Genomic DNA, 24,272 nt, shown 5'->3' with positions numbered 1-24,272 from the left:
CCGCGTTTTATCTACATCGCCCAGGCATCCATACGTGTAATACGTATGGGCAAATGGACAATGGTCAATTGGCAGGTTGACCCGCTCTTCTCGTAATGCACTTACAATGTCCATTCACCAATTTGTATACTCGGTATGTACCCAAATTGAATCGGACGACCTATGTCCTATTCACCTACTTAAATGTACCAGGACTCTGGAATGAATTTATGCGCTCAATCTGGACACCTCGGCAACTAAACGTCAACCATTTCGGGAACATCGATCGTTTACGCTACGTGTAATTGCAATTATTTATCCTTTTTGTTTGTATCCGTTTGATTCTTGGCTCTAAATCTACCTAAAAATAAATATGTGTCGTTTAACCATCTAGCAATTGGTTTTAGTCATCGAGAGATTGACAATTTTTGCCCTGAGTTTATAACATTTACAAAATAAAATTCTCCAAGACTGGGTCTAAACGTGTCACTTACCTTACATCTACGAAGATATCGATCTTCCCACCTTTTAACTCGACACCCTGCGAACTCTTTGAGGCGTCTATAATCCACCCCGACATCCTAACGGTCGCCAAAATGGTCCGCTTTCCATCTTCGCCGAAGAATTCCAAGAATTGGGTCGCAAGTCTATCCAATTCTCAACTCTGAATTAAGATCCGAGTCCATGACCGCGTCATCGTGTTCCTCACGAATATTGTTTCCAAGTAGATCCCAGTTTTAAGATTGTAGGTTCAGCCAAGGGGCAGATGGATGAATTTGCGAGTTTGGGTCGCGTGCGCTCTTCTTCTGTATCGTTTACACCGACGTCCCGACTCCTCTCTTCTCTTCGTCGCAAGCCAAGGCATTGTGACCACGTATTAGATGCATTTCGACGCGTGTGTGCGTCCTCTCCGCGTCCGTTCCTCCTCCTCGTATGCGGGTCCGGACCGCATCTTCTCTTGCGGTTGGTTCTTGGTCGGTACGTGAGGTCGTACTTGTGTAAAAAGGCGGGCGGTGCCGACGACTGTCTGACCTTTGCCTTTCGGTCCATTGTGTCGATCACACTTCGTAGGGACAAAACAAACGGAGAAAAGATCGTCAAACAAACCTTTTTCTCCGCGTTTTTTCCCTCCGCGTTCTTCTTCTTCTTCTTCTTCTTTTTTTTCTTTTTTTCTTCGTCGTCTTGTAATGTATTCTCTCGTTCTTCTTTATTATACTCTCCCTGCAGCCGCATCTTCGACAAGGACAAACACGTGACTTTCTGAAATGTTTGCGGGACGAAGAAACGAGGGAAACACATATATGTATATATATATACATACATATCCTTCGCCGTCTGATGTTTGCTACGAAATTTTATTATTTACTCTCGATTTTTCGAATCCCTCGGCATGCTGGTTGCCTCAACGAATGGTCAATAATTAGAGAACCTTTCAGACTTCCTTTTCCCCCATAGCCGACACAATTAGGGTATGTAAATACGAAAATCAAATCCCTGCGAGCCGCAGGGTCTGCATTTGAACCAAAGTCGTGATTTGTTAACCGAGAATCTGCAGTTTCGAGGAATTATTTACCATCAATTTTTTTGTCTTTCTATTGTTTGTACATACGTTTGTATAAAGTTAGTATAATTTAAACATTGGCGCAAATTTCAAGGCTGTTTTCTAACAGATGAAAGAGCGAACAATAAATTCAATGAATCCGTTGATAATTTATCGATGAGCTTACGAGATGTACAGTAAGCTGAAAAATGTGTTGCAAAAAAAAAAAAAAAATTTAAAAAGTACGACTGTCAAAGCTGCAGATCTAATGAAATCTGATTTGCAAAAAATGTTTAAACCCTGAACGTGAGTTTTAACGAACCTTTCGATTTTTTTATTATATACCAACGATCGCGGATAAAATCAACGAGACTGTTTTTTCGGTGATGAAAAATAGTAAAATCATACGATTTACCTTCGGACGTTGTTAAAAATAAGGTGTCTATATTTGTAATCGAGTGTTTTACGAAAACAATACCGCGTATCACCGATTCTTTTGAAATTAGATTTGAGTTGATTGGCTCGAGTAGCACTTTTCATACTTTCGTTTCCTAACGTTCAGCGTTTCGCACACATTTTTGGCCTGACTACGTCCCATGCATCCTGAGCAAAGTTTTGGTAAATACCAGATTGGTCTCCGTTGGGATTTGTAAACCTTAATTGAGTAGCTCTTTAAGCGGTGTGTAGGTAGGTAGCGACCGATCTCTTTCGATAACTATGCGGGACATATTGAATTGGCCGTCGACCATGAACGACCGGAGGAGGTGAATCGAGATCGATGCATTACGTAGGAAACATATAGCGAGCTCAATTCCAATCTCAACGACCGTTACAGTACAGGTTGGTAGCTGGACTTCCTGCGGAAATGGCCAATGTACGAGCTTACTCCTATCCTATCCATCGGCCGCGGAGCCTCAGCCATTCACCAACGGCCAGAGTGCCGCTCCTGTTTGCTATCTGCAACCGACATCGCGACACCCGGATCACGAGTCTCGCCGTACAGATATAACGGAGAATCGTTAATCTCACCACGGACGGAGATGAGAATGAGAGCGCAGATTTTACTCAAAACTTGAAGGAAAAAGGTGAAAATAAAAAACGATAGCAGATTTTAGTCTTCGACGGAGTGATTTTCGTTATTCACACTGACAATGAGGGATATTTTCAGTTCCGGTTACCGCTCGGTCTATATAACTGTTTTCATTTTTTACCACAATCGAAAAATATAGTTCGAGGTAGAAAATGAAAATTAGTTTTCTAGCTGTTACCGAAAAGTCTAGTATCCGTTACTATTCTTTCTCATTACTAGTATCATAAATAAATAAGAAATTATAAATTTCTGTATTGACCTTAAAAATTGTTCTACCTATGCATAAGTCCATGTTGGCTAATTTTTACACCAAAAATTATTATATTTTACCAAAAAATCTTACGTGTTCATCTTTTCCCGCAGTTTTTAGTAACACGTATGCTCTTTCGTTCTCTCGACTTCTGTCACGTAATTCAAGAGTCAGAGCATTGTCTCTGCGCCGTTTTGTTCATTGGATTAGATTTCGTACCAAACGTATTCTGACAATAATCAAAAACGTCAACAGTTGATTTTCATCCGCCATGTCGGATCCAAAGCGAAAAGAATAATAATTAAAGACATAATAGTGTGTGTGTGTGTGTGTGTATTATATTGGATACTAATTGTCAATAGAAAATGAAGAGAATCGAAATAAAATTCAACACTGAAAAACAAGTATTGTGGAATTTTACGATACGGTAGCCTGCAAAGAAGAAATTCTACGAGTATAGCGTGGATTAACTCGGTTATTAAAACACTGAGATAAAGAGAAAGAGAGAGAGAGAGAGAGAGAGAGAGAGAGAGAGAGAGAGAGAGAGAATACGATGTCTGAAGAGGGTGAAGAGATCTATTAGCGCTATTAGGGATGTGGGAGATAATACGCTGTGCTCCAGGCAAGTCAATCCATCCGTCTGGAGCTGCGCGATGCTCATAATATGCGGGGTGCGGGTGCGGATTGCATGACACTCGTCATTTATATACATATATGTACAAAGCGTAGATACATACGTAATATATTGTGTATGTATATGTGTATATATATATACATATATATATATATATACATATATACATACATGTATAATAAATGTGAGAGCGTGCAGCGTGTTGTCTGGCCCAAAGAACCGCGATTGCTGTTTATTAATTCCTCAAAAAAATTTTATCCATTATCCTGATCGTTTTTCCACTAAAATATTCGATCAGATGGATTTTTCTTCTCGATCCCAAATTCTATTTCAAGCATTTTCTGTCAAAACGTACGGAAATGAGAATTCGAAATTTTCATTTCATCAAATTTCAACGAAATTTCAAATTCGAAAGGAAAAAAGAAAAAAGAAGAAGAAAAAAAACAGAATGAGATGTGACCCCCACGATAAATACGACGGCATGATTTGTAAAAAAAAAAAAAAAAAACTTCATACATTGATTTTTATAAGAAATTAGAAGAATAAAAAAAAAAAAAAAAATAAATAAAAAATGTCCAAACTGTCGAAATCGTGAAGTTTGATCTTTAAATCAAAAAATCGTATCGCAATTGATGAGTTCAAAGATTATAAGAAAACAAAGAAAACAACTCATATGGTCAATCTTTCAGGAAGCTGTGATTTTCGATAAAAAAAATTTGTTTTTTTAAATTCATATCTCAAGAACACACGAACGAAAAAAAAAATCTAAAAAAATCGTGACAATTTCTCACAACAGCTGTAATCACCCGTAAAAATTTTGATGGAATTAAAAATTCGAATTATTATTTATACGAAATACAAACTTTATCTATTGAATGATAACAAATACCTATTACAGAGTAAAGAAATGATATTGAAAACGACTGACGGATTTTTTTCCAAGTTTACAACGGGACGTTTTGATCTTTGTATAATTTACTTTATTCAATTGTTTTATGGGCAATCATCGTGTCCTGTTTTGACGCGCTTCCATCAGAATTGTCCTGTATTTCACTGTGAAATTTTCCATGTCCTTGCAATAAGTAGGTACTTTAGTAAATTCTGAATTCTTAATGTTTACGGAAAAAGGAGACAAGTCAATTCACTCCCCCTTTTTATACATCAATTCCGTCAATTGGCCGCAATACACGAATCAGCACCTGATGGACGCAGGTGGATCTAATTCGTATAAATTAGAGTCGCGAGTAATTGCGCTGTTATAGAAACGGTCGTTTATCGTCGGTTTGATGAGCAGCTAGACGTTACATAAAACGGTTTAATTTAAGAGTATAGCTCTGGCGCGTGGTCAGATGTTGGGAATAATCGTCATGCAACGTACCAGTGATACTTATATTACGGTCCCAGTCCCCCATTATCTTGACGAATAAAACTAGTAAAATACGCGTCTTAAATGTGTTTACTAACTTTTCAGACTCTCAATTTACTTACACCAAATTTCATTCGGTGTTTATTCCTAGGATTAAAGTGAAATAATAGTACTCTGTAAGTTGCGAGCAAACAACGTTATGCCGCACCATTGATGCTTTAAGTCGAAAAAACGTCTATCGGTTTTTGTCAGATCGAAATTAACTCTATTGAAAGATCACGATCGTTGTAGCAAAGACGAATCATCCAACTCACGGAGAAAATATGCATATTTAACTATGGCCATATCGTGACTATGTACTGCAGTGTGTCATCGTGATCATTAATCACGGACTGATCTTCGAATGATTCGAGTTATTTTTTCATCGATATTGCAAAATTGCTCGTGCCGACTGTGTCAAAGTCCTTCCAGATTCTAACTGCGCAGCTCGTGAGAGAAATGCGTCAAATCAGTACTGCGATCGTGTGATTAAAAAATGCTACTTCAGCATTATTGAGGTTTCTAAACGAAGCGAGATGCACAAGTAATTCTTCTTTCAACGCGGAAAAAAAAAATACTTTTAATCAAAATATTTCTACTGATATTTGAAAAAGAAGATCACTCGGTAAACAATAATTCAGACTTTATTTCTTTAGTATCACATAGATTAAACAGTTTTGCAGATGATTACGTTTTCCATTTAGTTAAAAACTAGAATCTTCTACGCCTTATTTAGATTGTTTTTTCTCAATTTCTCATTCTACTAATTTCAAGAATAATGCGCGCTTTTTCTTCATTGTGAATTTAAAGTGAAGAAGTAAGAAGAGAAATAACGGTAAAAATTTATTTCAATTCTGAATCCACTCATCATACATTCGACAATTTAACTCAAAACTGTCTTACAATGAAACATCAATGCGTTATTTCGAAATACACGATAGAGGAAAAAAACGAATTATTAGAGGAGAAACTTATTTATCGGTCCCTGTCTTACCGATCGAAGGAAGAAGCGAGACAATGAAGTTAGACGTGAGGCCGAACAACAATGCAATCTTTCCAAGTATCAGCGAAATGCAACATAGAGGAGAAAACTATTTATCGGTCCCTGTCTTACCGATCGAAGGGAGAAGCTAGACAATGAAGCTAGATGTAAGCGAGGCCGAATATCGCGATACGTTGTCCCCTCTACAACACAGCAGATAAACCGTGGAAATTCGCACGAACCGACAGCGACACGCGAGAACGGCGATTTGATCTGCTTAGAGTGATTAAGAAAATAGAATAAAGGTAGAAAATATCAACATGGAGGAAGGTACTAATAATCCGGAGACCAAGCTAGGAGGTGAAAAAAAATCATACGCCGGAATACCGGAGGCAGACTTCGTGGTAAGTGATCATTTCAAACTAACTTCCCAACATCCCTTTTACCGATCGTGAAAGATCCACTCGATCTGCTCCGATACGAGTTTAAGATCTAAAAACTATCACTTACGTTTTTTATCCGTTTATCTTTCCGTTCAATTGTCAAGCGAAACCATCCTTGAGATAATAATTTACCGGCGCCCAAAACGCGGGCAGCAATAACACCGTGCGATTATCGATCTTACTTGCGTAATTTCTTTCACCATCACATTTCCTTGCCTTATATGGTTTCATTCGTTTTTTCGACCCTCCAATTTGATAGAGACAATCTTTTGTCTCGCTCAATCACTTGAAGTTGTCTCGTTTTCGTCTCATTTTCAAAGGACATTTATTCCCCCAAAGATCGAGTCCCTGAAGCGTGATATTTTTCTTTTTCAAACAAGTATCGGAAAAATGATTCTTTCGTTCTTTACTCGTCAGTTTGCGCTTTGTCTTTTAGATTTCTAAAAAAATTTTCTCCGCTGCGTCGAGGATTAACGTACCCATCTCGTTACAAATACATATCAGTTCGTCGCTTCGGATTGGTGTTTACGTATTGATAAATACTTTTCCAAGTTTTTGGTACAGAATAGACACAAAATAGCAGAATAGATTCGTCAATTTGTTTCAGTATTTGTTGACTGTTGATTGAAAAGTTTGAGGAACTAATTGGAGCGAATTTATTTCTTCTTTTCCGAATAAGACAACCTGATATTCCAACCTCGGCCGATAGTTCTGGCTTAATGTTTGTATTAAAAAATCGTAAGAAATGATGGAGAAAATTTTTGCACGGCAGGAAGATGTAGACGCATTTATGGCGAAACCAGATAACGAAGGATCGGTGGACAAGGTGTTGAAGAAGCTGGACGAGCAGCACAGTAAATACAAATTCATGGAGTGTAATTTATCGAACAAACGTCGGAGGCTAAGAACGCAAATACCGGAGTTGGAGCGGTCACTTGAAATGATTGAGAAGCTTCAGGCGGAGAAGAACAGCAGCCAGGATCTAGAGACCCAGTTTTTACTGTCGGAGCAGGTCTTTGCCAGGGCCCTGGTACCGCCGACCAATAAAGTCTGCCTCTGGCTGGGAGCCAACGTGATGCTGGAATACATGCTGGATGACGCCCAAGAGCTGCTAGTCAAAAACATTGAGGCTGCTAAGAGAAATCTTAGCTATCTAGAGCACGATTTGGACTTTTTGCGCGACCAGTTTACAACGACGGAAGTCAACATGGCTAGGGTTTATAATTGGGATGTTAAACGTAGACAGGCTATGAAGTCGACGTGAAACTTTTTTTCTAAGATTTGACAAATTAATATCGTCGCTCCAGGAACTGATGGTGTTGTTTGTTTTTTTTAATTATTTAAACTCACCTTGCTTGCACGCAACTGTGCGTTGAAAAGAACAAATTAAAGTTAATTCCTCGGGGGAATTTCCATTAACACAAAAAGTTATCGTTAGCATGCGAATGTATCAAGTCGTGGTTTCGATTCGTTGTTTTCATATCTGAAGAGGACATTTGTAACAATTTTTGCATATCTAAAAAATCAATTTCATGCTAAACTAACTCAAATATCATGCTGCCTTTACTGCGTACACTACCGATGCTAGGCTATCAACATTCGCTGTTATTTTAATGTTTTCAAAGAGTGCGCAATAATAACTCTTATCTAAATTTGCGTGCAACCAAATTTATTCATCCGTGCGTTGATTGCTGAATTTTAGGTTTTGCACTATTTTAAGCGTTACTTTATCGATCGTAGGCTTTTCCGATTATTTCATTCCTTTTTCACATCTGCGTATCTCAAACTCGGTCTCCCGAAAATTACAGCCGTAATTAGACAAAACAGAACTTCGAGACTTCCGAGGAGGTTTAGAAATATCTGAGGAAACGCTTGATTGTTGGAACATTGTCGATTGGTATCTTGAAAACTGTACGCATAATTTATACTTTTAACAATTGTGTCGATGCAAAACATACCGCCAATTTCACAAGCTTCGTAATCTTTTAATAATAGTAATTTAAAAAAAAAACCAAAAAAAAAAAAAAATTCAACAAAGACCGAAAACTGTACCATATTAAAAGCGAAGGAAGAATAAAACCAATGAATAAACAAGACAAGCTGCATTCTGTATAAAAAGAGTTTATTCACTTATTTATACATTATATTATTTCATCTCGAAATCAACGGTAGCTAACTTAGATTATGTCTTAATATAATATATTAATAATAATAATAATATTTAATGGTATGTACTATGCAGATAGTACGTAACAAATGCCATTTATCTTTTCTTGAATAGGAACGAATGATGAAAGTCAAGAGAAAAGCGAAGAGGTTTAATATTTAGTTTTGAACTTGTTTGCCAAACCATCTCAACACGCAGCTAGACGTTTTAATCGACCGATGTTCCACTTCTAGTAAAGAATGTACTATGCCTACTTCTAATGGAAATAACACATTTCTCAGAATGTCTACACGTTACAATTTTAATACTAAGTTTTGAAAGTTCACTCCTAGACATATAATAATTAAGGCACATCGGTAGTTGGAATATTTTTATATATATATATGTTTATATTTCTTTTCTTCAGGTTTTTAGTTTTCTGTCCAGCTTAACGCGTAAGACAAGCAACGGACTAGTATTTGACGACTTGTATTGCCACAAGAACTTGTTACTCCGCTCCTTCGTCAGACTCATACTTGACTAATTTCTCTTTCAAACTAGTGATCGTCATCCTTGCCTCTTCCAACTCTTTCCTCAGTGTCTCGGTTTCTAATACTGCGTCCGTTATGCCGCCCAAATTTTTTCGGACGTATCTGTTGTTTCCAGTTAAGTTCAATATTCTCAATACCAAGTTTATTGCCCGCTCTTTTTATACTGGCAAAAGTGAAATTCCAAAAAAGGGATACTTTCTTTGTGTCAATAGGGTCGGGATTCGCATCTTGTGCCGAATATATTTAGACAATAATTCGTGGAACATTTCATGCAAAAAATTTGAGAACATTTAGAAGACTAAGGATGTTTCAGATCGGTGAGCACTGTGACGTTACATGAAAATTTTCAGCAAGTATTTCTTGTCGAAAAAATTCTTTTGCAAAGGATACTCTAAAGCGTCATCGGGCTTTTCGGTCTCCTCGTACAACGAAACCAGCACCTTTGTCAAAGCATCCATAACTCCGGCACGTTCCAAATATTTTCTGAACTCCTCTCGCTTTGAATCGATTGGCTGAAGGACAGAAAGCACAAGATTTTGAAAGATAAATTGAAGCAAGAGAAAAATCGAGGAAGCAAATCGCACAGGAATATTCGATATCTATTAAATTGGTGAAATTCCATCACGTGAGAATTTCCCGAAGACAAGAATACTCGTAACTAGCAGAAAAAAAAAGAGTGTTGTCACAGGTGTACTATTGATCGATTTTGTGTAATGTGTTATGGTTTCTGGATTAGGTTAGACTCCGTCTTCTCTAATGATCCCTGTATGATCTTACCTTGTTGAATTCTTGTTTGTAGTTAGACATGTCGAAATAATACTTTGAGCGTCGTTATTTGCTACTTAAGAACGATTGATTTACTAATTATGAATTAATCCTATCCTAAAGAATCGTGCCTGCGAAACCTTTCGACATCCGAACAGCGTCCGCAAATACTGATTGCATTCGATAGCGTACGATATGGTTTTATCATACGTAATCTATGGCCTAGTTGGAGTTGAAAGTCGAAAGTTGTCGCTGTCGCAATTTCGTTTTGGTGACGTTATTGAGCCATGGGAAAATCGGGCCCACTCATTGGGCCGGCAGGCGTGTTTTGGTACACATGGAGCTATCTGTTATCTTCAGCCAATAATAGCGCTAGATTTCTTTCGTCGCGTGGTAATGCCGCTAAATAGAAACGGGTCCCAAATTGCTTTATTTTCGTATACTGTAATTCCAAGCTGTCGACAATAACAATTTAACGATCATCACCCTTCGAGAAGTACTTAATATTCCATCTACAACGGATTTTGAAAAAAAGATGCCGGATAAATTATCAAAGCATAGAATTAGATATTGATTCGAACGCCTGACGAAGTCATCAAAAATCGAGGAGTAAATATTCTTACCGACCGAAGAAGTTGGACATTTCGCGAGATTCGAGTAAATACTCCAGACAAGCTCGAATCTATTGCGTAAAAAAAAAGTGACAATCGGGAATGGGAAAATCTTGGTAAATCCGAGGTTCGAAAACGCAACCGCTCGTTTTCTGTCGGTAAAAAAAAAAACTACCGGGACATTAATCTGACAGGTGCGATGCGCGATGTGTGAACTGTGACCAGTCAACGACGACCGCGTGGTGCGTAATAATTACACGTAAAATGGAGCGGAAATTTAACATTTTCTTGATTCTAAGTTGAATCGTATCGAAGATTAGAGTGAATCCGCGACGTGGGTCGAAGTCAAGAGCAGCGTTTTGCGTCTAGAATGTTCTTTCTGCGGGCTGAAACCGTCGTTCGCATTCTTCTGACCATCCTGATAGGAGGAACGTCGCGGATCGGTGACGTTCTACTTTACCGGCTAAGCAGTCTCGAGCTACGCGCGGTATCCGATAACCTGACACATGCTATCGTCGGCGGCCTGAGCTGGTCCCTTATCGTCGCACTCTCGGGTAAATCGATAGTTCGCAACGCGTTCGGCATAGCGTTGTGCTTCGTAATATCATCGCTCATAGATTTGGATCATTTTTTGTTAGCCAAAAGTTGGAGATTGCGCGTGAGTATTTCACCTTAATATCTTATATTAATTAACTCTATAAAACGTGACATTTTCTCGGCGAAAATTTTTTGCAATGCGTATTTTTTACCAAATACATTGGCACGCTTACTGCGTTTAAAATATTTTTAACAAATGCTGGGATGTTAGCCAGATCAGATGTTAACGTACGTATAATCACAAAGCGAAGGGTAATTGAAATTGCTAAAGTAGAGTTCAAATCGAAGGGCTTTCAAAACATCATCAAGAAATCAAGCCAATGATTTATAAAGTCTGAAAAGGCATTTAAACAAATTTTAGCAGCTGCTGCGGTTACTGATATAGTTCTATTTTACTTTCCGGCTTCTGAATGTCCGCGCTAAATTTTCGGTACAACTTTTAAATACACCTGTATGGTTTGCCATTTTTTTTTTAATTTTTTTTTTGCCTGACAACACAGAGCTTGAATTTATTTGAAACTATACGGAGACAAATGAGGAAAACGGGGAGGAAAACAATTCTTGAAAAATTCTGGATAAGAAATTGCTTGGTAAGATATTGAAGCGTTTTAGAGAAAATGAAAAGAAAACCCTAATCATTTCAAGTAATGTATTTTTTACTTTTTGCAAAAATTAAAAAGATTCATCTGATAAAATCCGGATACACGATTATAGATTAGCACAATGGTAAAAAAAAAAAGATAAAAAAATGCAATTTTGTCACTTCGCACGTACATTTTTAACACATCGTTAGTTGAGAATGAGAATGTAAATCTATATTAATGGTAATAGAATTTTGATCTAGATTGTAATCAACGTTATGTACTCACTCGCGCCATCGTAACCCGCGTCCAAATATCCAACACCAAAAAAGCCCGCTTGATATGCGTTGACGAAAAGCAGTAATAAGTGTATGGAATAATTTCCCCTTTATTCTCTATTTTTGCGTAATATTTAAGCCACGTTATTCAATTTTGAAAATGATTTGACAGCAGGGTCGAGCGAGTCAAAAACAAGAGACGGAACCAGTTTCAATTTTTATTTCGATCCGTGTTATAGGGTGACAAAAAAAAAATAGAGGTGTATAACATTCTTTTACGTTATACGTATAATAATTTTGTCAGACGATAAAAAAAAAATTTTTAATCAAGTGCTCGGACATTTTTATACAGGCAATTTAAATTACACGAGTATGCTGCAAAATCATTACAAAAATTTTAATCCAGTTATGGATAGTGAAAAAGTTAACGAAAAGATGCTCATTTTCTTCGGGAAAAAACTTTAAACGTTACGATTTCCTCGTCGCGGAAATATGTATAAGGCACACTGTAGTGGCAACCCTGAGAAAACAAGCAGATTTGTAAACCACGATGATCGTTATTCACAGGACGCTCGGAACTTGGGAGGGCAGAGGCCGATCTTACATTGCTCATCGATACCTTTGCTGCTCTTGCTGATTAGCGCTATAAGCTACAAGGTGTTCCACCATTCGGCGTCCGGCTATTACTTATGGGTAATTATAACCGGTTTCCTCAGTCACCACATCCGCGATGCCACCAGAAGAGGGATGTGGTTCCTCTTCCTCGGATCAACGTCGCCTCTGCCCTACCATCTCTACCTCCTCATGGCCATGGCTTTGCCCTACTCTCTGCATTGGCTAATGCCCCAAGATTTCATCCAAGAGGATCACCGCCTGCAGCCTTCGGTCCTTCACGTTTGAGCTTTAACAAGTCCTTGACGTCTTGGAAATGTCCTTCAAGTTTTCTCGTCCTTATAAAGTCCTAGTGATATTCTATTTTTAAGTCTTATCGCGAACGATATTATTTATTTGCCTTCAATGAGTAACTGTTTTTAAAATGTCGATTTCCGCCTCGAATTCACTTCAAAATTGACACCATGATGAAGATGAACCAGAGTGTATGCTTTCTCCAAAATTCTGGACACCTCGAACTCTCGGAAAATTTCGATTTCACGCGTTTTATTGTTAGTAGACATCCTGCACTTTCGATTTAGTCATCCAACTGAAATTTACTCGAGCTCTCTAGTCGTGTTGTTAATTATAGAAGAAATGTCGCATCGATCCATCGTCGAAAAGTCAAGAAAGAAATCAAAAATATATTTTCTTACCGTCTCGTACACATTATAGCATGAAAATTCATGCAAGTAATCTTCAACTTTTAAAATTATCGGTTATGTTAATCATTTTCTGGGCATTTGAAAATGTTTATTTGTATATCGTTATACGTATGCCTACTACAATATCACTTTTCCCAAGATTTTCCACATTAATTATTGCTCTAGTTCCGCCGCTATTCGATTTCTCGAAATCAATTATTTTTTGTGGAAAAAGTCGATATACATATATTACCTACCAATTTTTTTTTTTTTTTTTTTGCAACCAGAATTAAAATTCAAATTGGGAAACTTACAAGAGTAATCAAACTCTGAACTCAGTATTACCACAACGGCTTACGATCTGTTATTTTACCATAACGATTCCACACGTAGATTACTTCTGATACTGTACCTTGTACTTAATTAATTCTTTTTCTTTCACATATTTATCTTAAAACAAAAGTGCGGAAAGAAAACCTTGCAAATCCGCACTCGCTAATTTTTTTATAACTAAAAGATTGTAGAAAATAAAGAAATTCGACAGATTTAAACGCATATAACTTACCTGTATTGAAATTTGTGAATTTTTTTTTACGAATTTTAAAAAGTTTTCCATAAAAATTCTCCTTCCTAAAAACGGCAACTGTATTATTTTGATACAACGTTGTTAAAAACTTCTACAATATTGTATTGTATTTATAATATGGTGTTTCATTTGGAAAACTTGACGAGCGCAGCAAATTTACTTTTTCTCAGCGAAATATGAGCTCTTAATATTGATATTCAGAGGTGGCTATTTTATTGTTTCCATTTTCGAATATTTTCTTCTCGCAAACGGCTTGACTTATAAACTATCTAAACACAGATTCTTACAGGAAATTTCACGATCTATAAAAAAAAGTACTTACGCAAAATTTTCCCAACTCTAACCGATTACGAGATATTCGCGTACACCGAGAAAAATTTCATTTGTCACAGTAGCTAGATAAATTTGGTAAAACAGGTACCGTTAAAAAAACTGTTCGAACATTGTTGGAATTACGAAAAACGAGGTACGTGCAAACATTTTGCGCTAATTTCAACGCAAAATTAGTTTGTGAGGTTTACTCTCCTTTTTTACTTAAACGAGGCTTCAACGTCAATTTATCGTTGCACAAGAATGAAATTTTCGCAACAGTTGCACGAAAATCTAGCAACAGCGATTGTAACGATAAAGAATAGTAACGGATACTAGAATTTCCGGTAACGGCTGTAAAACTAATTTTCATTTTCTACCTAGAACTATATTTTGTCGATCGTGGTAAAAAATGAAAATAGTCAAGGACTGAGCGGTAAAAGCAACTAAAAATTTCTCTCGGTGTACAAACGTTGAGTCATATTGAATTTTAGCGCATGCGCATTAAAATCTTGCGCAGGCATCAATCGTCACAAAAACCGTTCGGTCGTTAGAAATTCACTCCGTATAACACAAGTGCGTATAATAAGTACATGTAACACCCTATATACTAGAAGTATGTATTGTATAAAATTGATTTGCAATGTTTACACTCCGTGCGATGTTACGTATTATAAAGACGGCTGCTATTTGTTTACACAGAATTCAAAACACCTGTATTTACAGTTTACGTACGTCTTTCCTCCGATGTTTCCCCCCCCCCCCCCCTCTCTCTCTCTTTTACACGAGTTCTCAGCTATTGGATCAAACACACGCATTCGCGTAAGATATCCTGTATAAATAATACAACGCGCGTTCACCAAACTGTCCGTTATTAATATCCACGTAAACTGACATTCCGAGTTGAAGTTCGCTTCAGTTCCCCGTTTACAGATAGGCTAAAAAAATATCATCACAGTTCTAAGAATCGAAGAATCGACGAATCGAAGATGAAATAAAATCGTATCTAAAGTCACTTTTTATCCTCAATTTTTGGTGCATATTTTCACATATCTCACCTCATAACGGAACTGAAGAATTAAGTTACAGGTTTCAACGAATGTTTCAGAATTATTATAAACTACGCTGTTAAAAATTTCGCCACACGTTCACTGTTCATGTTCAATTTACATATACAATAAGTTTACTAAAAAAATATTGTAAATTGAAACGAAATTTTTCTAGTTTCTCTTAAAATTGTTTTTTTGTTAAAATCAACAATTTTTATAGTAAATTTGACACGCGAATGGATCGAAATCGACGTCGCTATATCAAATTTGTAATGTTTTCAACCTGATTTCGTACTTCGACGATAGTTTCGCGCGGTACTAAATTTTCAATACGAAAAGAGTCACTCAGCCAGTCACGAGTATAATACTAGTAAAATTCCGGTACGCGATGGAAGTACGAAAACGAACGGTGGGGATTATCAACGCGTGTAATCCATTCCTCGGTGTGTTGCCGTTGCACTTTACTCGACGTAACAACGATTCGTCGGTTGCTTAGCTGGCGGCAGGTATATTCGGAACGTCGGTGATACGTGATACGGACAGAGACTCGAACGGGGTGAAAGAAAATTCTCCCGACGACGATTGTCGGCGGTTGTATACACCTGGAGTGCAGTGTCATGCAAATTGGCACCGAGAGAAGTTCTCTCTTTGGCAAACTACCGCGGATATTACCTCGGAGTGAAACGAAACGACGAAAACCGATCAAGAACGGTTCGGCCGTTATCGCGACACTCGTTATACAGAGTGGCTACATCCACCACGTGTAATCAGTGATAAGCGGCATGGTGTCGTCGTAGTTTTTGGATCATGGTGGGGGGCCTTCGGCGTCCCGCTCGAGGAGGATCTGCGCTACGCCTTTCTTGTATCTCGCGTATAAAGTGAACGATGATAACCAGCTGATACCGAATGCCTCAACGTCGCGAGGTGGGACCTTATTCTTTGTGAATCGTATGTCAATCGCACTGCCTCGCGGTTCTTCGTTGCCATCGTTATCGAGCTGTTATGGTAAGTTTAACGATTTCTTTTTTTTTTTTTTTTTTCTTTTACCCCATTCACCTCAAGTACCTTATACATACTTTGTGCGTCCTCGACGATTTTCGAACTTGCGTAATGTCTCGTCGTCGATACCGATATACACATCAGATCGTTCCGAACCATTCGCGGTTGATGAGTCATATTTACGCTATAATCGAAGCTAATCTTAGTCACACGAATCAGTTTTTATTCACCTTGTTTCCCACGGGGATCATGTTGCACTGCAACGATGCACGTTTAACGGATAAATCGGTAGTTCGCATCTTTAGGAACGTCAGAGATTCGGTAAACCGTTGTTAAAGAAAATGTAGTTTAATTTCGAATAGCCAGTTTCTTGAAAATCTTTATCAAATTGACCAATTGTGATGATTTTATAGCCTGAGGTTTCGTTTCCGTAACGTTACTAACTTCGGCCGGATTCCTTCGTCACGATTCGTATATTAATATTCTCTCTGTGTTGTAGTTTGTTGTGTAACACGGAGGCAAACTCGATCTTTTTGGGGAAAGACGGTTGCCTCCTTGTTCCCAACGATTCTTTATACGACGAGAGTATGTTGCGCGTTTTTTCACGACGCATGAAATTGAGGTTAGGGTCGCGTAATGTTAGATTTCTTCGCGACCGCGCGTGCGCGCAAATTGAAATTGGTATTTTCAGCGCTCCGCGCATGCGCATTGGCTGACTCGCTTTATCGTCGTAGAAACGGGTACTTTGTGTACGGAAAACACGCGTGAAAAAACGTGTGAAAACATGCTCGCGTTACATGAAACAAATTATGAGCTTCGCTGTAGAATCGCGAGGTGAACGGTTTTTGGCTTGTTCATTTTTTAACTGCCGAGGAGATGCGACTGAATCAATGAATTCCTTTGCTTGTTCATCTGGCATTTCGTATCTTATTTCACGTCCGCACGTATCTTATGCGATCTCAACAAATACAGACAGTTTTTCGCTAATATTTTCTGTTCAGACCGAAAGCGAAAAGGTTTTTCAACGAAGATGCTTTCCTCCGGGTGGGGATAGAAATTTGGAAAGATGAAAAAATTGAAGGGCCACAATATCGAATTTTCAAAGAAGCGAAAACTTATATTTATACAATTTAGAAATTTTCAACGTATAAATATGGGGAAGTAAAAGAATAGAAGAATAATTATACTTTCTGGGTGTCTAGCGACCCGAAAAAACCTGTAAATTTTTGAACGTTACGAAATTCGATGCGACCCTTAAAACGTCATGAAATTTTACTAATGTACCTGAAAATTTTGCTCTCAGGTTAATTATTAACTTAGATTCCAGCAATATACGGAATATTTATACTCGTTTACATTTTTTATTTTCAATTTTGAGTCTCATGTATTGTTATATCGATTTAAACAAAATTTTATCTTTTTTCTTTCTACCTACGTAACATATTGTTACATTTATCGCTGTTATTGCTAAAGTGACGTGAAAGTCGAAAAATATTGCTCTTAAATATTTGATAAAAATCACATTTAAGAACATTTTAACGTAGTTGTGGACAGTCGAAAAGTTAATGAAAAAATCTCATTCTCTTCCCGAACAAACCTTAAACCACGTGACTTCCTGGTAGCCGAAAAAATTAAACTAACCCTGAATTTTCCATCCTCAGACCTTCCAAATTTTTAAATAATACGAATAAGACTTTGGCGCCTATGAAAATTCGACATAACTGTCCTCGAATTTTTTCATCCCCAAATTTTTCTCCGCGAACGCTTTTAACATTCATTATGTACGCACCTGAACGCGCTAAATTGCGAAACGTTTTCCGGAAGTGTCGTGCAGTCGTGCGTGATGGCACGAGAATAAATAAACAAGCTTGGCAATAAGACGGGTTATAGGCAGCAGGTAGCGGGAGTGAAATAGTACATACATACTTGAAAAGTATTGCCAAGCATCCAAAGTTGTGTCATTTCCTGCAAAGCGAATCGCTCCGTCCTTCTCCTTGGGTCTTGACTGCTTGCTTGCAGAGATATTCGCTCATGCGAAACCGCGATAACGTAACACGTGTGTGTTTGTGCGTGTGTGTGTTTGTGTCTGCTAATCCCGCGGCCTTAACTCCGTCAACCATTAACATTAACAACGCATTCGGATTTTAGGTCGTATGGTGAAAAGAACTTGCTCGATTCACCTGATAAATTTGTTTCTCATCCATTTTTTAGTTGGTATCGCAGTCTGCAGATAATGCCAGAGAATATTATCGCTGTTTGATCGCTTGTTCGTACAATTATAGTCACTTTAGCGCTACTTGCAGTGTACCGCAATCACTGTTTAAACTTTCTTTTTCACTTTTGGCTTTTCCTTCTTTCTACATTCATCATTAACCTTCCTCGTAACTTCATCTTCATCTTTGTTAATTCATACAAGTTTTCGGACCTGTTATCAACCAGTTTCAAGTTATCTCGAACCGATGACGGGACGTCGCGATGACGAATCGGCTTTGACAGACTTACAAATTTGACAGAGAATTACAAGTGTAAATGACGTTTTGGTTAATTGATTACAGTTTGCTAAAAACGAACAAGAATTTTCACCGAAGCGTATATCGGCTATTTTTCTAACACGCTGTTGCTTAAATCGTTTCTCATCTCACCTGAAGAGTCGGAGACTTCGGGCAGTTGGAATCGGACCAATTTTTCGCCAAGAAAGTAAATCAATTCGCATCTTTAAAAAAAAAAAAAAAAAAATACATATAAATTAGAAATCTATATTAGAGAAAACTTCAGTTTCCGATCGATCGAAACTTCGTTCAAATAAATATTTTCGGTTTGCGGATGATATTTCTGGCAAACTATCAAGTATATGTAGTTTTACTCACAGTTATTGAATAAATCGTTGAAGATTAATGAACTGAAACACGCAGAATCAGCGACGCTTCAACCTTCGATCAAGCTTCTTTTCCTTTCACTTTACGCAGCCGATCGATTCCCGAATATCATCATTTGTACCACACACTGAGAAAAATTTCATTAGTTACAGTAACTAGAAAAATTCCGTAAAACAGGTATCGTTAAAAAAAACTGTTCCAATATTGTTGGAATAACGAAAAACGAGGTACGCCTAACTTTTTTGTTGATTGCAACGCAAAATCAGTTTCTTCGGTTTACTCTACTTTTTTTAGTTAAACAAGGCTTTAACGTCAATTTATCGTTGCACAAGCGTTAAATTTATATATTAACGGATACCAGACTTTCCGGTAACGGCTGTAAAACTAATTTTCATTTTCTACCTAGAACTATATTTTGTCGATCGTGGTAAAAAATGAAAATAGTCAAGGACCGAGCGGTAACTGAAACTAAAAATTTCTCTCAGTGCAGATAATTGACCAATTATCCTAATTTCTGTTGTTTCGAAAAAAGAGGTAAAAAAAGGATTAAAAAAAAGAAAACAATCGTAACACCGCTCTTTTCAGACGACCGTCGAAGATCTCGCATTGTATTTTTACATCGCTAGTGGGATCGCCGCGGCGGTGTTAATCATCCTGTTTATCCTCGTCGCCGTTCTATTCGTCAGGGTAAACAGGCTCATCTCCGACAAGTAAGTACACCAGGTATACCGCGTTTGAAAGGAAATACGCGATGTCTTTAGAAAATCCAGATGCAGACACTCCGCATTGTTCATTCTAGGTGTAATATAACGTATTTCGCTCGAGTAGATGCACGATATGCAATTAACGGTGCCTTTATCGACTGGTTGAAAAAGGTGTGTCTCAAATTCTTTTTCTTTCATCTCTGTTCCTCTTCAAATCGTTGGTACAAATAAATTCTTTCAACTTTTATCTCGATGCTGTTCGTAAACGATTATTTCGACTACAATGATTAGTGGAAGAATCGATTCTCGGTTTTTTCCATTTTTGTACACTTTCATTCCTCACCTGGATAAGTCCGTATCGATTTTTTCCCTAAACAAAATTTTTGGGCCTTGTAAAGCTTTAATTTTCACGAGGCTGCATACTGCGATTCTTTGATAATTTAAACTTTAAATTAATTTTTCTCAACTTTTGACTTTTCAAACTTGCGCCCAAGGTTTTCTCGTGTAAAGTTTTTTTACCGATTCGTCTGAAATTTTCACACATTTTCATAGGATTTGGCCCTACCCTAAATTTTATGTTGAAAAATGGCTAATTTTTCTGTCAGGATTTTTAAAAACGATGTATTTTCTTTCAAAACGAATCTGTTGTAAAACTTCTATAAAAATTTGTGGGTATTTTTAAGTAAATTATGTCGGAAAAATCCGTATGCTGTGCGACAAATATTAAGTGAGAAATCTTTCGTGCAGTGAATTTTCACCTTTTTACAATCTAGTAAAATTGCACTCTTGGTTTGTCACCTTGGCACATTTAAATGAGAATCTAATTAGCCAAATTTACTCCAAAAGATGTGAGATATGCGTACCTAAAATCTCTAAATTTTTTAAAACTCTTCCTGCATGAAATAATAATTAACTAAAATACCCAGGAAATTCCTGAAATTCCTCTAAATGTCCCCTTAACGATGTTATTTTCCCCCGTTGCTCATTGCAGTCTTGAGAAGATAGAAGTACTCGTTTATCTGATCATCAAGCACACGGTGAATGAGTAATATATTAAATTCAAAGGATGACGAAGTATTGCGATATCTTATCTTTACTACGTTTCGAATGATTGTTTGTTTAATTTAGCATTGTAACAAAGATATTAACGTTACACGTAATTACTGCCCTACAGATCCTGCGTCTTACAGACCTGCTAGACGAAACGATGATCGTTATCTGTCGAGCCTTGAATTGTATAAAATAACTAAAGAAAAGCTAGTGTATATTATTGTTTACTTAACTTAACACCGGACTCGTTTAGTGAATTATTATTCGGGCGGGAAAATTTTTGGAGAACTGAAAAAGTGTTTGGAGGAATAATTTTTACCAACAGTTCTTACAGTATGTACGTATATACGTATGGATTGCAGATCGAATCAACTTGCGAGACAAAAAGAAATGATGGCTGATTTTTGTTACACTAATCCGACGATTGTACCTGGCGAAGAATTATCGAGGAGAGGATTCTCCATGTACAGCGGTTCGAATCACTTCACCTCTGACGAGATCGACACTCACCATCACGCCAAAGATTATTCCAATCACGATGAAAGCAGGTCTAAATTTTAGGCGGATCTTTAAAATACCGTTAAATTCAAATATCAATACAACGCCAACGTCTTCGAAACCAGAGGAATCAAGGAATTAAAGAAAATGAAGCGAGGGATCGATCGATCAATTTCAAACGCGGAAAGTCGCGGGAAATAAATGAAAGCGAGACAGAAATACCCGTTCAGTCGGTAATCACTTATCGATAAAACGTCGGTAAGGCGATTTTCTATTGGCAACTTATCGACTGGTTAAAACATCACCGCAATCTTACCAACCGCGCGAGGATTGTCGGTAAAAAAAATATTCGAAATCTTTTTGTTAGTGATTCGATTGAATTAGTTACGAAACGACGATTATTCTCGTCAGGTTTTTTTTCTTTCACCAAACGAACCCTCTTACGATTGCCAAAAAAAAACAATATATTTTTTATACAACTTACAGGGAAAATTAATGCTAACAAAATTGTCAAACAAGATTCAATATCTGTTGTAGGATTTGGGCTGAATTGAATCTGACCTAATTAGAAAACTGACGGGGGAAAAAAAGTTTCGATACGAAATCGTATAATTTATAGATTTCGTATCAATTAACCTACCAAAGAAGATTTTACATATTATTTTAATACAAAGACCACCTGCTGTATTATCCTAGAATAACTAGAGATAGAATGTTTACTATATTTATAACGTATGTTTAATAATAATTAAACTCAAAGATTAAACCTATTAAATTATGTAAATTACGTAAATTTTTAACTATCCGCAACCCGAATCCTTATACAAATCGAGATTATTATAAAACTTGTGCATTTATTGGTCAGTTCTTTCTACAAATATCTCCACATCGATTCAGAGTTACACAACCTTCGTATAAAAATTTCAGAAATTTTAACGATGATTATTATTTTAATGACTAACAGAATTTGAATTGAGCAGAAAAAATTTAGACAAATTGGGCTTATATTACAGTATTCAGAAATTCACGAAAAATATAAGTCCAACGTTTTGACAGAGACGGTGATATGAAGTGTTGAAGAAGTTCGCTCGTTAAGCGTTTATATAATAATAATATTAATAATATTAATAAAAAATTGAGGCACAGCGGAAACTTTGAGGCAAATAAAAAATCAAATTTTGGTAAAGATATTCACAGGACAACATTTAGTATATTTCCTGAAAAGAAATTTGCGTTATAATTTCTGTACATGTAAAATTTACCTATAGAAGTTACACACTGAGAAGAGAATTTATTTATTATCAACAAATGTATATTTGAATATGGCGAAATAAATGTTTCGTTACAGTTGTCAAATTTTAGCCGAGCCAAACATGATTTGTTAACTAATGAAAAATTTCTATCGATCGTTATTTGGATCAACTGAAATTTGATAATTATAAAAAAATACTTATCTCACCGTATTCAAATATGCATTTGTTAACAATAAGGGAGGGGTACAGCTTGGACAGTCTGAAATCCATATATATTTCCAAGAGTTTCATTATTTTTTTTTCAAAGAAAATGAAAACACTTGGAGCAATTTAAGTTCGAGGGTTTTGTTATTTATAGGTTCAAGAATATGTTAGAATTTTTTCACTTGGATTAATAACAAAATCGCGGCAACAAGAAATTTCATTTTGCGATCAAAAATTTGTTAAAAAAATTTGTACAAAAAAATTTTGGGACTGAGATTCAAAAATCTAGCCACGATCTCGAATCGGATAAACAAGCTTTAAAGATTGCGTCAAAATTTCAAGTCGATAGGATCAAAAATTGACCGAGAAATCTTCGCCAACGGATCGAAAACGTGGTCCTTCGCTACTTGCATGCGGCATGCCGCCATTTTGTTATTAATTTCGATGCGAAAATTCCACAATGTTCCCGAAACTATAAATAAAAAACTAAAGCTGCTCTACGTGTTTTCATTTTCTTTAAAAAAAAAAAAAAAAAAAAAAAAAAAAACAAACTTTCCCCTAAAATAAACTTTTCTCAGTGTATTCTCGCCGTTTTACTATTTCGAACCCGTTCTTCCCTCTCCTTTTCCATTTTTAATTCATCGGTACGCACCGCGCGTCTTGGCTCGTGATTATAGGCGAAAATTAATTGAAGTTGATTTTCACCCTCCGTTGAAAGGGAGATTGTAAGCTGAATACACGCTGCAGGGTCTTTGAGAGAGGATGATTTAACACATTAGCGAAATCGATTAGGCTCTTGAAGCGGTCGTTCAGTTGGCTCGAAACGGAGTCGTCTGTCATCGCGGGTCTGAAAAAAGCCAGAGAACAAAGGGGCTGGAGGGGGTGAGAAGAGGAAGAGGAAGAGGGAAAGAATCAACCACCCCGCACGCACGTTTATCGACAACTTCGCCTCATTATTACACCAACCTTGGGTATATTACGTGCAATATATTCTCGGTTAGTTATACTTGTAATGCGCGTGAGGGTGTCGAGGAAAAACCAATGGCGAATGAAATCCGAATCCATTTAGGGGGTGTCGTAAGAGGTCCTTGCGTCAGCTGTTACGAGCCTCTATTGTCTCAGGGCACTCGACGTAACGGGTGTTTCCGAAGCCCGCAGATTCGGTTTCATCCTCAACGTGTATGTACACTGAGAGAAATTTTTAGTTCCGCTAACTATTTTCATTTTTTACCACAATCGACAAAATATAGTAACACGCACACTTTAGGCTCTATCGGAAATGTCGTGGGAATTATATAATCGATTCCCGATTTATAGATATAAGTTTCAAAGCATTGAATTATGGTAAATTAATCAAACTAAAAGTACGACTTTTGTTCAACCCTGTCATATACACCCTGATGTGTATAATTACGTACAAAATTTTCTTCCTTACTTTGAGTAAAAAAAATAATTTAAAAAGAAAATTTTACCGTCTTCACAGTAATAATAATATTCGTTTTCATTGAATGAATGCAAGTTTTCCGTAACAGAAATTATCAGGGAAAAACGATTGTTACATCCAATCGAGAAAAATTAAATACCATAAAGAAAGTGT

At 37.0% G+C, this 24,272-nt stretch overlaps 3 protein-coding genes and 1 long non-coding RNA gene across 4 annotated transcripts; 3 read left to right on the top strand and 1 right to left on the bottom strand.

The window, feature by feature from the left end:
- The first annotated feature begins 6,094 nt into the window (after nucleotides 1–6,094).
- On the top strand, nucleotides 6,095–8,290 carry LOC124308654 (prefoldin subunit 3). Its single transcript, XM_046771562.1, has 2 exons — nucleotides 6,095–6,284; nucleotides 7,096–8,290. The coding sequence occupies exons 1-2, from the start codon at nucleotides 6,201–6,203 to the stop codon at nucleotides 7,585–7,587; spliced, it is 576 nt and encodes a 191-aa protein (XP_046627518.1). The 5' UTR covers nucleotides 6,095–6,200; the 3' UTR covers nucleotides 7,588–8,290.
- Nucleotides 8,291–8,536: 246 nt separating this feature from the next.
- LOC124308655 (c-Myc-binding protein) lies at nucleotides 8,537–9,989 on the bottom strand. Its single transcript, XM_046771564.1, has 3 exons — nucleotides 9,798–9,989; nucleotides 9,411–9,532; nucleotides 8,537–9,122 (listed from the first exon to the last, which is right to left on the bottom strand). The coding sequence occupies exons 1-3, from the start codon at nucleotides 9,825–9,827 to the stop codon at nucleotides 8,978–8,980; spliced, it is 297 nt and encodes a 98-aa protein (XP_046627520.1). The 5' UTR covers nucleotides 9,828–9,989; the 3' UTR covers nucleotides 8,537–8,977.
- LOC124308653 (transmembrane protein 267) lies at nucleotides 9,990–12,905 on the top strand. Its single transcript, XM_046771561.1, has 2 exons — nucleotides 9,990–11,054; nucleotides 12,420–12,905. The coding sequence occupies exons 1-2, from the start codon at nucleotides 10,767–10,769 to the stop codon at nucleotides 12,750–12,752; spliced, it is 621 nt and encodes a 206-aa protein (XP_046627517.1). The 5' UTR covers nucleotides 9,990–10,766; the 3' UTR covers nucleotides 12,753–12,905.
- Nucleotides 12,906–16,082: 3,177 nt separating this feature from the next.
- Nucleotides 16,083–21,076, top strand: LOC124309318 (uncharacterized). The gene is made up of 3 exons (XR_006909218.1): nucleotides 16,083–16,096; nucleotides 19,552–19,676; nucleotides 19,766–21,076. It is a non-coding gene; the product is annotated as an uncharacterized LOC124309318 (long non-coding RNA).
- Nucleotides 21,077–24,272: the final 3,196 nt, after the last annotated feature.

This window comes from Neodiprion virginianus, chromosome 7 (assembly GCF_021901495.1).
Source record: "Neodiprion virginianus isolate iyNeoVirg1 chromosome 7, iyNeoVirg1.1, whole genome shotgun sequence".
NCBI classification, from domain to species: domain Eukaryota; kingdom Metazoa; phylum Arthropoda; class Insecta; order Hymenoptera; family Diprionidae; genus Neodiprion; species Neodiprion virginianus.
The sequence above is the reverse complement of the archived record's forward strand: the minus strand, read 5'-3'. Positions and strand labels throughout refer to the sequence as shown.

Coding starts and splice junctions, on each gene's coding strand:
- LOC124308654 (XM_046771562.1), top strand. CDS start 6,201: ATGGAGGAAGGTACTAATAATCCGGAGACCAAGCTAGGAGGTGAAAAA. Junction 6,285..7,095: donor TACCGGAGGCAGACTTCGTG/GTAAGTGATCAT, acceptor TTTGCACGGCAG/GAAGATGTAGACGCATTTAT.
- LOC124308655 (XM_046771564.1), bottom strand. CDS start 9,827: ATGTCTAACTACAAACAAGAATTCAACAAG. Junction 9,533..9,797: donor ACAAACAAGAATTCAACAAG/GTAAGATCATAC, acceptor TCTGTCCTTCAG/CCAATCGATTCAAAGCGAGA. Junction 9,123..9,410: donor AAGCCCGATGACGCTTTAGA/GTATCCTTTGCA, acceptor TGGAAACAACAG/ATACGTCCGAAAAAATTTGG.
- LOC124308653 (XM_046771561.1), top strand. CDS start 10,767: ATGTTCTTTCTGCGGGCTGAAACCGTCGTTCGCATTCTTCTGACCATC. Junction 11,055..12,419: donor CCAAAAGTTGGAGATTGCGC/GTGAGTATTTCA, acceptor CGTTATTCACAG/GACGCTCGGAACTTGGGAGG.